The following is a 16,458-nucleotide window of genomic DNA, read 5'->3' on the forward strand; positions in this document are numbered from 1 at the left end:
AATATATAGTCCCTTTGTGGTATCTAGCAGACAAATATATTTTAGTCTTAAGACTCTTTACTGTGAATTAACAAATCTCTTTTCCCAATTTTCTTTCCCACAAGTTTTTATTATGACAATCTTCCAAAATATAGTGAAGTTGATAGGATGATGCAGTCAACACCCATACACCTCAAAGATGCAGCAATTGTTCAGTTTACCATATTTGCCCTGTGTATGTGTGTGTGTGCATGCATGCATAAGTATGTATAAAATATTTTGAAGTTAATTGCGGATAACATAGGGCTTCTCAGGCAGCACCAGTGGTAAAGAGTCCATTTGCCAATGCAGGAGCCCCAGGAGATGCAGGTTTGATCCCTGAATCAGGAAGATCTCCTGGAGTAGGAAATGGCAAGTGTTCTTGCCTGGAAAATTCCATAGACTGAGGAGCCTGGCGGAGTACAGTCCATAGGGCTGCAAAGAGTAGGACACAACTGAGTAACTGACCACATATGGACACAAATTAGCTTTTCAATGTTATAGGTTAGCATGCCCTTTTAAGAATAAAGACACTACTGTACATAATCAAAATGCAAATGTTACATATGAGAAATTTATGTAAGGTAATAAAACTTAAGAAATTTATTTAAAAGAATATGGTACTTAAAAATAATAAGCTTTAGTCTTTGTTATATATAGTGAGTCTTTTCTGAAACATACACCAAATATATGAGGAAACTGCTTTGCAGTGTAGTCACAGATAGTCCATTCCTATAGGATATGTTTATTGACAGACTGCAAACACTACCTCACACTTAACACTGTCACTGTCCGGCAACAGTGGATTTCAAAAAAGACAGCAATGAGGCAACTCAGCAGAATCTTAAATTTATCACATTACATTCTCAGTTTTCGTTAAAATTTTTGTTAGATTTATGCTTTATTAAAGTGATTTCTTTAGCCCATTGTCCTCTCTTGGTACTAAAGGTGTTCATTTTCTGTGATTTAGAAAGTAATTAGCCTCCAATTAATAAAAATAAATGGAAAAAAAATAAAATGAAGATGAAACAAAGAAAAAAGAAAATTAATACTATTGGGTTGACCAGAAAGTTTGTTCATGTTTTTCAGGGGTTCAGATTTTTCGACTTTATGTATTGGTCAACCCAACATATAATTTTGTCATTTCATTTATAGTTAAGCTCTGAAATGCTAATATTTGGAAGTAAATTATTATTTATAGAAAATCATAAAACAAAAGCATGCTGTCATAAAGACATATTCTAAATATATATGTGAAAAGTACATGTTTCAGAGTAATTAGCACTATTCAGCTGAATTCCAACATCATAAAAGAATTCTATAGTCTGTTTTTACTCTTTTCCCTTTCTTGTTAGTTTTTTTTTATTCCTTTATTTTTTATTTATTTATTTTTTTTAAATTTTTTATTAGTTGGAGGCTAAGTACTTCACAACATTTCAGTGGGTTTTGTCATACATTGATATGAATCAGCCATAAATTTACACGTATTCCCCATCCCGATTCCCCCTCCCACCTCCCTCTCCACCCGATTCCTCTGTGTCTTCCCAGTGCACCAGGCCCGAGCACTTGTCTCATGCATCCCACCTGGGCTGGGGATCTGTTTCACCATAGATAGTATACATGCTGTTCTTTTGAAATATCCCACCCTCACATTCTCCCACAGAGTTCAATAGTCTGTTCTGTATTTCTGTGTCTCTTTTTCTGTTTTGCATATAGGGTTATCGTTATCATCTTTCTAAATTCCATATATATGTGTTAGTATGCTGTAATGTTCTTTATCTTTCTGGCTTACTTCACTCTGTATAAGGGGCTCCAGTTTCATCCATCTCATTAGGACTGATTCAAATGAATTCTTTTTAACGGCTGAGTAATATTCCATGGTGTATATGTACCACAGCTTCCTTATCCATTCATCTGCTGATGGGCATCTAGGTTGCTTCCATGTCCTGGCTATTATAAACAGTGCTGCATGAACATTGGGGTGCACGTGTCTCTTTCAGATCTGGTTTCCTCAGTGTGTATGCCCAGAAGTGGGATTGCTGGGTCATATGGCAGTTCTATTTCCAGTTTTTTAAGAAATCTCCACACTGTTTTCCATAGCGGCTGTACTAGTTTGCATTCCCACCAACAGTGTAAGAGGGTTCCCTTTTCTCCACACCCTCTCCAGCATTTATTGCTTGTAGACTTTTGGATAGCAGCCATCCTGACTGGCGTGTAATGGTACCTCATTGTGGTTTTGATTTGCATTTCTCTAATAATGAGTGATGTTGAGCACCTTTTCATGTGTTTGTTAGCCATCTGTATGTCTTCTTTGGAGAAATGTCTGTTTAGTTCTCTGGCCCATTTTTTGATTGGGTCATTTATTTTTCTGGAATTGAGCTTCAGGAGTTGCTTGTATATTTTTGAGATTAATCCTTTGTCTGTTTCTTCATTTGCTATTATTTTCTCCCAATCTGAGGGCTGTCTTTTCACCTTACTTATAGTTTGTGGTGCATTGACTATATTTCTTATTTTCTTATTTGAAAATATATTGTCTTTTTTGTAAATATTTGTTTTGTATAATTTCATTTTAGAATTTTTAAAATAGGAGAAATAAATACATATTATGAATTTTACTATTTCAATGAACTATCTATGCATAATTTTATTTATATTGCTATAATAATTTTCAAACTTGCTAAAATATTAAAATATTATTGACTTTGATAATCTTGAAATGTTTTTTCTCATCTATAATATTCTTATGCTTATCATTTACCTTAATATTAACTAAGACATTTATTTTTTCTTCATAATTAGCCTCCTTCTATATCTATGTGTTTCAGGCCTATCTAATATACCATATAATTGTTATGCAATGATCATTTCAAATACATTTTTATCATCCTTTAAAAATGTTTGCTATAACTGCTTAGGAATGAATACACTTAAGTATTACCTCATCTTTCTAAAATGTTCAATGAAAAATATTTCAAAAATTTTTCTCAAGGAGCATAGCAAGAATGTGACTATGTAATTCAAACAATTAAGCAGACTATTATTCAATGAACAAGCATTCTAACTACTCTGCCTTATACGGACTTAATTGATATTTTCTAAAAGATGCTTATATGTTAACAATATTTATTACTTTTTACTAGCTTCAATCTAGGTAATTATGTTTTAGAGTTAATTTCAAAGGGAAAGGAGATATCGAAAGGAAATAGTTCAAAGTGCAAAAACATATTGTTGTTTGCATGAATTTCTGGTACTCTTTCATTGTCTTAGCCCACAGGCTCATGAATCACTTTTTCTGATATCATTAGTGATCATATTAGTTGTTTGCTCAGTGATAACTCTTTGTATTTGTCCATCAGAATTCAACGAGAAGGCAAACTAGGTGATAAAATTAAGACAGCATTTTGGGAAAGAAAAATAAGAGAGCATTTTGTTAAAGACCTGGAATGAGGATCAGAAGACTTGGATTTTCATCAAATGTTCTGCTTTATGATGATGACTTTGTTCTTAAAGCTGCAAGAAAATATATTTTCTTATCCCTAAACCACTCCTCTACATTGTGAGCTATAAAATCTTTATATCTTTTTTATAAAGATTGTAAATTGCACCAACATAATAAAATGTATTTTGCAGCTGGGCATCCTTTCAGATTCTCACTTTGTGACTTTTTAAAAAGCTATGTTATTGGTTTTTATAAATTATAGAAACTAATTTTCAAATTTTATTTGAATGCATTATATTCATTACATATGCTATTAGAAATGTCTCAAACTTGATCCAAGCTTTGGAGCAAAATTTACACTATACACTTGCTTTTTTTCTTTTCATAGTTTTATTGATAAAAAATTGACGTACCTCATGCTCTTTTAGTGTTTTTATTTTCATTTGCTGATTTGCCATCTGAAAGTATTTAGTTTGTATTGGGAATATAGCTGGAATGCAATCAACATGGCAGAACAATTTGGGTCTCTTCCTATAGAATACTATGTGTTGTAAAGTTCACAGTGGAAAAAAAAAAAGTTTCAAATTGTCAAAAGATGACTCAATTGCTATGCTGTCCAAATAAATTGATTTAGATAGCTCTCTGGTTTTCTCCTACCTCTTTAGTTTTAGTTGCAATTTTTTTTAATTGATGGATAATTGCTTTACAGTATTTCACTGGTTTCTACCAAACATATTGTAGAATTTTTACCCCCTTCCAAGATTAATGGATATTATTACTTTAATGCAATTATATAAGACCACATAAAAAGAGATGTCCAAGGAGAAATCAACGTAACATGTTACTATTGCTTATTTACAAGAACTTTAATTTACAGTGAATTTAACCTAACTATTTTCCTTTACTCTTTAAGGTGGATTTGGAGACCATGGGATGTCAAAGAAACGAGGGCCCCTCTACCAACTTATAGACAGAATAAGAAGGATTGGCTCCGGTAAACCCATGTTCAAAGCTGCAGACTCTTGAGTTGCTGCACAGTGAATGTTACACTCGTAGCAGTTCAGTTTGCCGTTAAGATTCAAAGGATGGAAGGATGTGTATTGAGAGAGTCCTTTATTCCTTTATATTAGTTGATATGTAATGGAAGATTTTGGAACTTAGTTGGGGACATTTAAAATATTTTAACTTATTTTCAGCTTCTCCTTAATAAAAAATGCATTAGGTGTTTATTTTACTGTTGATATTTATTTCCAAAAAAATGGTATCACAGTAAGGTGTTTTTATCAAGCGTGGAGCTACATCAGTTTTCCTCAAATGAAAAAATATGAATGCTTATTTTGAAACAAAATCCACTTAAAGTAAATTGGTAAACTGATAAATTAGATTAAAAAACAATTAAAAATATTTTTAACTCTTCCAAAAGTATGTATAGGAAAAGATTGAGAGAAACCGCTTTCTGGATTAATGATTAGTTAATATTTAAAATGTTGAATTTATTAGTCACTATTTGTGGATTTTAGAGTTTCTTTTTAAAGTCTCCTGTTCAAAGTTCATATCCTAACTTTCCTTCAGTTGATTGATACTAATTAATTATGCCAAGAATTAATTTTTCCAAAGCTAAGATGCTTTGCTCTAGGATATTAAAAAATTAGAAATGTTAGGGACACAGATATCAGGGGCAAACATTCAATGTTCATTGTGTTTGAAGTGTATGGAAGCTGTAAGCCATTTGTGTCAACAATGATATATCAAGAAGGAAAGTAAATACGAAAGTGTAGGAAAAATAGCACCATAACAAAAAATTGTGAAAGGCTACCGAGCAAAGTTAGTGACTGCAGACCTGAAAGCTACTCCATAGTAGACCGCGTTTTATGTTGGCCTGCTCACCTTGTATACTGATCTCTAAATCATACTGTTGTCTGGATACGAATCCCTAGGAAATTGGAATAGATGTAGCCCATTGTCCCAGAATCTGAGACAATATCTGTATTATCCTTATTTCATTTACTCTCTCTATTATGTAATATTCACAGTTTTTATCTGTACTATGGAATATCAGTTCTGATTTAAAGGATTAGAGATTTCACAGGAGTAAGAAAGGTTTTGGACAAAGTAAGACTTTTTAAAAATGTCTTTTTAATTCTATTGGTGAATTTCTTAGTTATCTAGTAAAGTAGAATACATAAAAGAATTTTTCTGTGCCTTACAAAGTCTACTTGACTTCTGTCCACTGTAAGCTATTGTATTGAAAGTCATCAAAATTTGCTTATAGAGAGAGCATTAGGAAATAGTATGTTTTTTAGCTACTTAAATATTTTAACACTTTACTCAAGTATATAATATATATGAAGTTTTTCTTTAATACATTTTGATTTCAGGCATATTTATATAAATATATAAATAAGACATTTTAACTTGTCCTTTAAGAGGTAAATGATTCTCTGACCGAGGACTTCTGTTTCACAGAATGTTTTAAATGTCACTGCAGGCTTGGAGCAAAACAACACAGTTAAGGAAAAATTACCACTGAAATTCTCAGGGCAAAGTGAGAAAAATAGAGTTCCCAGGGCTGCTACATCAAGAACTGAAAGAGTGTGGCCTGGAGGTGTTATTCCTTATGTCATAGGAGGCAACTTCACTGGTAAGATATTCCCAGAGGGTCTATTTTGATAATGGAACAATGATTATTATATAGACTAAGTATATATATATATTTTATAGAATACTAATACATAAAATATAGTATTAACTCAAATATAAGAAAGATTCCATTCACCTCAGTTGTCAGCATATCTTGAAATTTAAAAACATATATATATGTTTTTATATATATATATAAGAATCTAAAGAACTATTCTGGTTTTTAAAAGGAGTTTCCGATGTGCCCATTAAACCTAGAAGCTGTTTTCTTTTCAGTTGACAAGAACAATACATATATTTGTTCATGAAGCCTTGTACACACAGCCTTGTCAAGACAGTAAGCTCATGGCTATGATTCTGAAGACAGTGCACACTCTCAACAATGGCTCCCTGTGGTACTTGGTGCTAGTATTCTTTGGTCTGGTTATAGTGGTGGCATCTCGTCTGCACAGCCAGGCTCGGGACAGAGGAGCCACATGCAGACTTCTCTCTGGAACAGGCACTGTTTTATTAATGTCATGCCATTTTTCCAGGCAGCCAGCGAGCCATGTTCAAGCAGGCCATGAGGCACTGGGAAAAACACACATGTGTGACTTTCATTGAAAGAGGGGATGAAGAGAGTTACATTGTATTCACATATAGGCCTTGCGGGTAAGTAGAACCAGGGAATGAGTAAAGTAAATATAGAAGGGAAAAAAGTCCATAGATAAGATTCACTTTTCAAATATTTGCTTAGTCTTTTGCCCATTAAAAGTATGAATAAATGAATACTATATTTTAAAGAAATGTATTCTTTGATCACAGACCTCTATGCATCCTCCACCACTGCAGCTGCCCTTCCTTCTGTTCCAAATATATGATAGCACTGCCCACTAACCTGAGTTAGAAACCTCAGTTTTGTTTTCAGTGATTTTCAGTTTTCAACACATTGTTTCTGTTGATATCCACTGTGTCTTTTTGCTTCTACTTTTATTCCATGTCGGTCCTCCTGTCTGTTCAAGCCTTTGTCCTCTCACACCTTCTCTATTTCAACTGCTCTCCAGTCTTAACTCAATTCACTGCCATTAGAATTATCTTCAAAAAATACTAATTAGAGCAAAATGCCACAATTTTTGAGATTCCTCAGTGTTTATAACAACCTACAGTGGTGTTTTCTAGATTTGCTTCTTACAGGATGATAACAATACTCTCTTCAAAACAACTATCCTGTAAGTTGTGAAAATACTGTGTTAAATTTCAGTAAGTATTCCTACAAGTAGTGTGCTAAACCTGCTAATATTCAGCCAATTTAAAGGAATATAGAATACAGTGTCCCCTAAACTTATTTTAAAATGGGAACAGTTATCTCATGCTTCTAATAGTGAAGAATGTGATCAGTATCCCAGAACACATTTTGGGAAATGCCAGCCTGAGAGTAAAATCTAGATTCTTGGATATAACATTTACCACAACTTGCATTTACTGCTTCTTCTGCCACCACATCTCTTCACAAATCCCATAATCTAGCTAAGTTACAGTAATAGCAGTCCTCCTAGCAATTCAGTATAGTGTAAGAAAGACTTTTCATTGTGAAAATTTTCACTTTTCCCCTTGTGAAAAGTGAAAGTGAAGTCACTCAGTCGAGTCTGACTCTTTGCGACCCCACAGACTGTAGCCCACCAGGCTCCTCCATCCATGGGATTTTCCAGGCAAGAGTACTGGAGTGAGTTGCCATTTCCTTCTCCAGAGGATCAAACCTGGGTCTCCTGCACTGCAGGCAGACGCTTTTACCATCTGAGCCACCACGGAAACCCTTTCCCCCTTGTATTTCCAGTTAATTGGAACTTATATTTAAATATTTGAGTATTTAAATTGTCTCCATTTTTGTTTGTTTGCTGAGATTAGTTGATAGGGCACACGGTCTACTTTACACTACATCACATCAAGAGGCACATGTTCCTGTACCTACCACTTTAGTGATGCTAATATTTATCAGTGGATTCAAGTGGTGACAGCCATGTCCCTCAATTTTAAGTCCCCATCACTGGAAAATAGTCATTTTCTCATGTTGTTGTTTTCTTTTATTCTTTCTACGTTTAGCTGAAATTCTCTTATAAAGAGGAATTACCTCGAATCAGCTATAGCTATTTGATACCTTCTATTATTTTTCATATGGGGAATTTAAATAAAATGCTTAAATCCTTTGGAGGAAATAATTCTTGCCCTAATGTCACATATTCTGAGGATGGGAAATGTATATATTTCCCTAGGTATTGGGGGCACTACATCATCTGATTTGTCCCATCATATTTTCCTAGAACATTTAAATTAACTTAAAAAGTAATGACTTTTAATTTTGGTTCTATTAATTGACATTAAGGAAAAAGATACATTTTTTTTCTATTTAGTTTGGATAGTGCCATAATTTTTTACCTATGAATTATTTACAGTTTTCTTCTAAGTTACTTTATTTATTCTTGATAAGTTTTGATTACATTTGAAGTCTCTTCTAATTCTTTATATATGATGGTTTAGTCGCTAAGCCATGTCTGACTCTTGCAACCCCATGGACTGTAGCCTGCCAGGCTCCTCTGCCCATGGGGATTCTCCAGGCAAGAATACTGGAGTGGGTGGCTATTTCCTTCTCCAGTGAATCTTCCCGACCTAGGAATTGATCCCGGGTCCCCTGCATTGCAGACAGATTCTTTACTGACTGAGCTATAGAGAATAAAGGTCTAAATCTAGACTATCCTTCCTTCCTTCTGGTTATCTAATAAGAGTGGATGTAGCTCAGGTTACATATTTCTAAATATGCAACATATTCAGATCAGTACATCTTTTCTTTACCCACCCTTCAATTTTGTAAAATAAATACGTCCAAAGTACCACTTAATTATTTTATTGCTCAATTTCTGTTTGTAACAAATTCATGTATATATTCATTTTGTTTTACTAGTTTGGTTCTTTTCAAAGTTTTCCATTTCACTTGTTTTACCCTGCTAAGCTATTTTATTTCATGTATTTCATTCTCACCCATTTTTGAGCTATCCACAGTGGTACTTTGCTCTACAACAGCTATCATAACTCCATTTCCACTGTTGGCTCAGATGTCTGCCTTCATCAGTGATGAGGGCAGGGAGCTTACCTCTGTCCCTCATGACACCCAGCACACTGCTTTAGGGGTAGGCTACCAGGCAAGTATCAGCAATTTACATGTCAGCTAAAGTCCACTGCGTGTAATCCTAAAATAAAACGATGTAAGAATTCAAAGGGATTTTTGAAAAACATGTATTCAAGAATTTAGGGATTTGAAAACTGAAGTTATGACTTTCCCCAGGATACTTAAATCTGTAGTTACATTCCTGAAATTAGACCCTTGAGTTTACTTGTTACTGTTATAGTAGTAATGTTGCATTTTGGTGGTTTGTTTTGGTATTGATTTTCCAGTTCAAAGTTTGCACCATATTATTTTTTTTCAGTGATAGGAAGGATGATACTTTTTTATTGAACTTGATCAGGGCCTACTAATCATTCTAATCATTTTGTGACTTCTAAATTTTATTTGAAATTACCATTATTGGCCAAAATTTCATGAAATAGTGATCTTTTGTCATGATGCTGCTGCATTTATAGCTCACAAAAATTAATTTAAATTATCAAAGAGTTTGACAGTTAATATTGCACAATTTAGTGAAATACATCTAAAATAAGATATATTTTGAGTCAAACACCATGCTCTACTGGACTCAGTAATAGGTCTTTTTTCTTATAAGAGATGTGACATATAATATATCACATTTAACAATAGCTAGTATTGTTGGATATGAAGAACCTGTAAGGTGGTGCCATTGATATGAATGGCAACATTTATCTGCTCTGTTTCTAGCTTTAATTTGGAAGGTAAATGCATCTTATTACTTATTATTATCATCACTTTGACTGTGTTTACCTGTTAAGTCAGACAACTTGTAACTCTTGCAAGTTTTAAAAATAAAAGCTGAAATAATCTCCATACTGGAGTGGGTTGCCATTTCCTCCTCTAGGGGATCTTCCCAACCAGTGAAGTTAGGAGTTGAGGAGTTATTAAATATCTGTCTGTGCTTGCACTCATTCATGTCTGATTCTGCAACACTTTGGACTGTAGCCCACTAGGCTCCTCTGTCCATGGGATTTTCAAGGCAAGAATACTGGAATGGGTTGCCATTTCCTCCTCCAGGGGATCATCCTGACCCAGGGCTTAAACCCACATCTCCTGTGTCTTCTGCATTGCAGGCATATTCTTTACCCACTGAGCCATCAGGGAAGTCCATTATTAAATATGGAATCGTCTATATAATTTAGAGCATAAATTTCCTTTAGTATTCTGCTACAGTCAATTTTTATTCAATAAATATTTATTGGGTGTCTAATTCCTATCAAGCCTTTGATAGGTGTGGAAATAATAAAATTTTAAAAAGAAAAATGTAGAAGTCAGAACATTTTGCTATTTAACTCTAGTGCATTTCCTATTTTTAAATTAAATTATGATTGTACATTATATTCTGCATATCTGTATATATATATTCATATGCAAGTTTCTAGATATATGATATCTTTGCTTCATCTACAATGGTCATAGGCTTTAATCTCTATATTGGCAAAAGTTTTAACCTGAGCAATAAATATTTTTCAGTGAATATCTATTACCTTCTTTGGCATTTATCTATTTTGCAATATTACTAATTATAACCAGAAAAAAGTGAGACCATTTTAAAACAGAAGTTGTTTGATTTTATTCTTTGTAAGTCAGAGATTTATGTAACTGAATTTTTATCTTCAATTATTATATGCTAATTTTTAATGATTGCCAAAAAGCAATCAGACTTAGAAATAATTTATTTTCTTATTTTCTAGATTTTATGTATTTTAATTGCATTTCTCTTTGGTAATATTGATTATTCAGATTATGATAGTAGTCACTTATCCATCCTTTTCTATTGAATTCTCACTTCATGTCATTTATACTAACTTTGTGACCTATAAAATTGAGCGTAAGGTGTTTTCTTGGCTTTCCCAGGTATCTTAGAGGTAAAGAATCTGTCCACCAATGCAGGAGCTGCAGAAAACAAGGGTTTGATCCCTGGTTGGGAAGATCCCTTAGAAGAGGAAATTGCAACCCACTCCAGTATTCTTTCCAGGATAATTCCATGGACAGAGGAGCCGGTCAGGCTACAGTCCTGGGTCTCAAAGAGTTGGATACGACTGGAGCAACTGAACAGGCACTTAAGGGGTTCTCTATGCTAGGAAGTTATAGTTAGGCAGAGGAAGTGTGCTAGCCATGATTCTTGCTCTCAAACAGTGAAGACTGGCTAACTTAAACAGAAAACAATAGGAGCAAATTTACTGTTATTTATATAAGGAAATTATTTTTTTTAATTTTGGAAGGAATTTATAGAATTAGACTAATAGAAAAAGTAAAGAGACAAACTGAAGGAGGAATCTCAGCAAGAGCATGTTGAATTATTCACCTTGAACATTTCCATGACTTCTAAGGATGCTTGCTCCTAACTACTAGAGTCTTAGCTCTGTCCTGTACTTTGGGGCTCTGTTCTTTCAATGAATATTTATTATTTTTTTGACTTTTTATTTTTTCCAGTTGTATTGAGATATGTTAATAATTGACATATAACATATTGTTTTAAGTGTATAACATGCTTTTAAATTTGTGTATATTGTGAAATGATCATCACAATATTTAATTAACATCTACCACTATATATAGTTACACATTTTGTTGTTGTTGTTGTTGTGATGAGAACTTTTAATATCCACTCTCTTAGCAACTTTTAAATACATGATATGGTATTGTCAACTTTAGTCACCATGCTGTACTCAGGGATAACTGAAGTATGTACCTCTGACTACTTTTCACCCATTTCACCCACCCTCAGCTCTTGCCTCTGGCAACCAACAATCTGTTTTCTGTATCTATTGAGCTCTATTATGTGCCAGGCTCCATTCTAGGAGCTGGCATTTTGGCAGTGACCAAAACAGTGAACAAAATAGGTTTTCTGCCCACAAAAAGCTTACAGTTTTTGTACACAGGCAAAAAACCTGTGAACATAAATGAAATATGAAATATATTAATAGACAATAAATTCTAGGACCAAAAGAAAAGTAGTGAAAGTGGGATGGAAAGGTATTTGTATAGAATTTGAAAAAGTGGAGGAAGCAAGCCATATGGATATCTGAGAAACAGAGCTCCTGACAAAAGAAGTAGACTGTAAAAAGACTCTGAAGTAAGAGTAAATCTGCATGCTCAGGACACAGCAAGGAAACTTCTTGGCTCACGTGGAGTGACAGGGATGCTAATAAGAAATGAGATCTAGAGACTAAGAAAACTCTTGAGAATCCCTTGGACAGCAAGGAGATCAAACCAGTCAATCCTAAAGGAAATCAATCCTGAATATTCATTGGAGGGACTGATGCTGCGGCTGAAGCTCCAATACTTTGGACACCTGATGGGAAGAACTGACTCATTGGAAAGGACCCTGATGCTGGCAAAGATTGAAGGCAGGAGGAGGAGGAGATGACTGAGGATGAGATTGCTGGATGGCATCACCAACTCAATTGACATGAGTTTGAGCAAGCTCTGGGAGATGATGAAGGACAGGGAAGCCTGGTGTGCTACATTCCATGGGGTTGCAAAGAGTTGGATACTTCTGCATAACTAAACAACATGTATAGTAAGATATTTATGTGTGAAGATTGTGTATTATCTTAGTTTTTCATATATATATATATAAGTACTTTGGATTTCCCTCTGAGCAAAATAGAGAGCCTGTATCAGTCAGCTTAGGCAATTTATGATGTGATGAAAGTGAAAACTGAAAGGGTTAGAGGCTCAGTCGTATCCACCTCTTTGCGGCACCATGGACTGTAGCTCACCAGGCTCCTCTGTCCCAGGAATTCTCCAGGAAAAAACACTGGAGTGTGTTGCCATTCCCTTCTCCAGGGGATCTTCCTGACTCAAGGATTGAGCCCCAGTCTCCTGCATTGACAGGCGGATTCTGTACCGTCTGAGCCACCAGGTAAGCCCTTATGATGAGTCAACAGCTCCCAAATCTCAGTGACTAGAGCAAAAAACACTTACTCCTTACTCTTATTGTATATCTGCCACTGTTCACCTGTAGCTCACTCCAGAGGGGTTAATACAGTATCCAGTCTGATGGAGAAGCCTCTTTTTGGAATATTGGAATTGTACCAGAAAGAATAGGAACAATTTAGTCAACCATATTTGCTCTTAAAAATTCTCTCTAGAGATAGACACAAAAAACAGTTTGTGCTCACATGACATTATCCAGAGCAAGTCACATGACTGAGCCCAGTCAACAGGGTAGAAATGTATAATTATCTTCTAGAGAGGGGTAATAGTCAATGATTTTTAAATATTGACACAATTTACAATACACTCATTGGATAATGTTCAGTACAGAAATAATCTGACTGGACATTTAAAAATTATATCTATGACAAGAAAAGACTGCTGTGAGGAAGGCATAGAGCTTATAGAGAACTTTCTTCGTACTTACTGACTTTGCTTCACCAGTCTGAGGTCAAAATAGAGAATAGCGGGTTTTGAGCTACCTTCTTACTCTCTATAGCTTAGTGGGCTTTTCTAAAGGTGGTGAAAGTTTTCTGAGAGGGTAAGTAGATATTATAATGGCTAAGCTTTAAAAGGAGCACTGAAATTTGAAATAAAAAAAAAAATCAAAAGCCATGTACAAGAAAACAGCATCAAATCTGGATGACACTAGAAAGAAACTAAGACAAGTTAAAGCCATGTTTTTATAAACCTGTCATGTCATACATAATAGTATGTGCATATATTTAGCTATTTAGTCATTTGAGCATCTAGAATTCTTCTGTTCCTAAACCAATGCATTTCCCATTCCTAACAGGATCATTGTAAAAGTCAGTGTGAAATGTGTTCTTGCTTTCCATTATGAAACCTCATTTTATATATTAGAAATTATTATGGGTAAAGTATGCTAATAAAAGATGCTTCAGAATAAAAGAATTGACCATTTTAGATTTAAAAAATCAACTTCATTGCTTGACTATCTGTCTCCTGGATTTTGATTTGCAAAGTATTTTCTTCTCTGACTATAACCAGCAAGAATGACTCAATGTAGGTAATTTAGTTGCTGTATGATCCTCAGATATTTCAGTTTCATTATCATTATTTCATGGTACCAAATATTTCAGTTTAATCCTCCCTAAAATTTGCAAATTTTGCTACATCTAATATCTTACTATTTCAGTACATAATAAATAACTATGTGTGTGTGCTTAGTCGCTCAGTCGTATCCGACTCTTTGCAACCCCATTGACTGTCACTGTGTACCAAGTAACTCTCTGTTCATGAGATTCTCCAGGCAAGAATACTAAGATGGGTAGCCATTCCCTTCTCCAGTGGATCTTCCTGACCCAGGGATCGAACCCAGATCTCCTGCATTGCAGGCGGATTCTTTACCATCTGAGCTGCCTATGTATGTATAAATTAAAATGTGCTACTAAAAAATCTAACTGGGAGCAAAAATACAATTCCTTGATTTTTTTCGCTACCACTTACCTCACTTTTCTTTCTATTATCAATTCAGTATGCATAATTAGCTGTTATAATAGATACAAAAATAATAAGTTGAATTACTACTTCTAACTAAGGGAGAAAGGAAAAGATATACCCAACTAAATGCAGAGTGCCAGAGAATAGCAAGGAGAGATAGGGAGGTCTTCTTAAATGAACAATGCAAAGAAATAGAGGCAAATAATAGAATGGGACAGACTAGAGATCTCTCCAAGAAAATTGGAAATGTTAAAAGAATATTCCATGCAAGGATGGACACAATAAAAGACAGAAATATTAAGGACCTAAGAGAAGCAGAAGAGATTAAGAGATGACAAGAATACACAGAACTACACAAGAAAGGTCTTAATGACCTGGATAACCATGATGTTGTAGTTATTCCCCTAGAGTTAGATTTGTGGAGTGTGAATTCAAGTGGGCTTTAGGAAGCATCACTACAAGCAAAGGCAGTGCAAGTGACAGAATTCCAGCTGAACTATTTAAAGTCCTAAAAAGTGATGCTGCTAAGGTGATGCTGTTAAAATGCTGCACTCAATATGTCAGCAAATTTGGAAAGCTCAGCAGTGGTCACTGGACTGGAAAAGGACAATTTTCATTCCAATCTCAAAGAAGGGAAATGCCAAAGAATGTTCCAACTACAATACTATTAGGCCCATTTTACATTCTAGCAAAGTTACCCTCAAAATCCTTCAAGCTAGATTTCAGCAGTATGTGAAACAATAACTTCCAGATCTACAATATGGGTTTTCAAAGAGACAGAGGAAACAGAGATCAAATTGCCAACATTCATTGGATCCTCAAGAAAGCAAGGGAGTTCCAGACAAACATCTATTTCTGCTTCATTGACTATGTTAAAGACTTTGATCATGGGGATCACAACAAACTACAGAAAATTCTTAAAGAAATGAGGTAAGACCAGACCATCTTACCTGTCTCCTGAGAAACCTGTATGCAAGTAAGATACAACACTTAGAACTGGACTGAACAACTGACCCACTCAAAATTGGGAAAGAAGTACAGCAAGTCTGTAAATTTTTACCCTGTTTATTTAACTTATATGCAAGTACATCATGCAAAATGCCAGGGTGGATGAATCACAAACTGGAATCAAGATTGCCAAAAAAGGAAAGTGAAAAAGCTGGCTTGAAATTCAACTTGAAAAAACTAAGATCATAGCATTCTGTCCCATCACTTCATGGCAAATAGAAGGGGAAAAAGTGGATGCAGTGACAGATTTTATTTTCTGTGGTTCCAAAATCACTCTGGATAGTGACCGCAGCCATGAAATCAGAAGACATTGCTCCTTGGAAGGAAAGCTATGGCAAACCTAGACACTATAATAAAAAGTAGAGACCTCACTTTGCCACCAAAGGTCTGCAGAAGCAAAACTAAGGTTTTTCTGTGAACAGATGTGATAGTTGGACCAAAAAGAATGCTGAGCACCAAAAAACTGAATTGTGGTGTTGGAGAAAACTCTTGAGAGTCCTTTGGACTGCAAGATCAAACAAGTCAATCCTAAAGAAAACCAACCCTGAATATTCATTGGAAAGACTGATGCTGAAGTTGAAGCTCTAATACTTTGGCCACTGATGTGAAAAACTGACACGGTGAAAAAGACCCTAACAATGGAAAAGAATGAAGGCAAAAGAAGAAGGTGCTGCAGAGGATAATATGTTTAGATAATATCAATGAGCATGAATTTGAGCAAACTCCAGGAGATAGTGGAGGACAGAGGAGATTGGTATGCTACAGT

General features: G+C 34.8%; 1 protein-coding gene across 5 annotated transcripts in view; it reads left to right on the forward strand.

Moving 5' to 3' along the window:
• TLL1 (tolloid like 1) overlaps window positions 1–16,458 on the forward strand; it is a 343,253-nt gene that overhangs the window by 149,306 nt on the left and 177,489 nt on the right. For all 5 annotated transcript variants that reach the window (XM_043483925.1, XM_043483909.1, XM_043483934.1 and 2 more), the window contains 3 exons: window positions 4,371–4,451; window positions 5,946–6,098; window positions 6,631–6,748. In XM_043483925.1, the coding sequence (XP_043339860.1) occupies window positions 4,371–4,451; window positions 5,946–6,098; window positions 6,631–6,748 (352 nt within the window). The remainder of the gene's footprint in view (window positions 1–4,370; window positions 4,452–5,945; window positions 6,099–6,630; window positions 6,749–16,458) is intronic.

Source organism: Cervus canadensis, chromosome 1 (genome assembly GCF_019320065.1).
Source record: "Cervus canadensis isolate Bull #8, Minnesota chromosome 1, ASM1932006v1, whole genome shotgun sequence".
Lineage (NCBI taxonomy): Eukaryota > Metazoa > Chordata > Mammalia > Artiodactyla > Cervidae > Cervus > Cervus canadensis.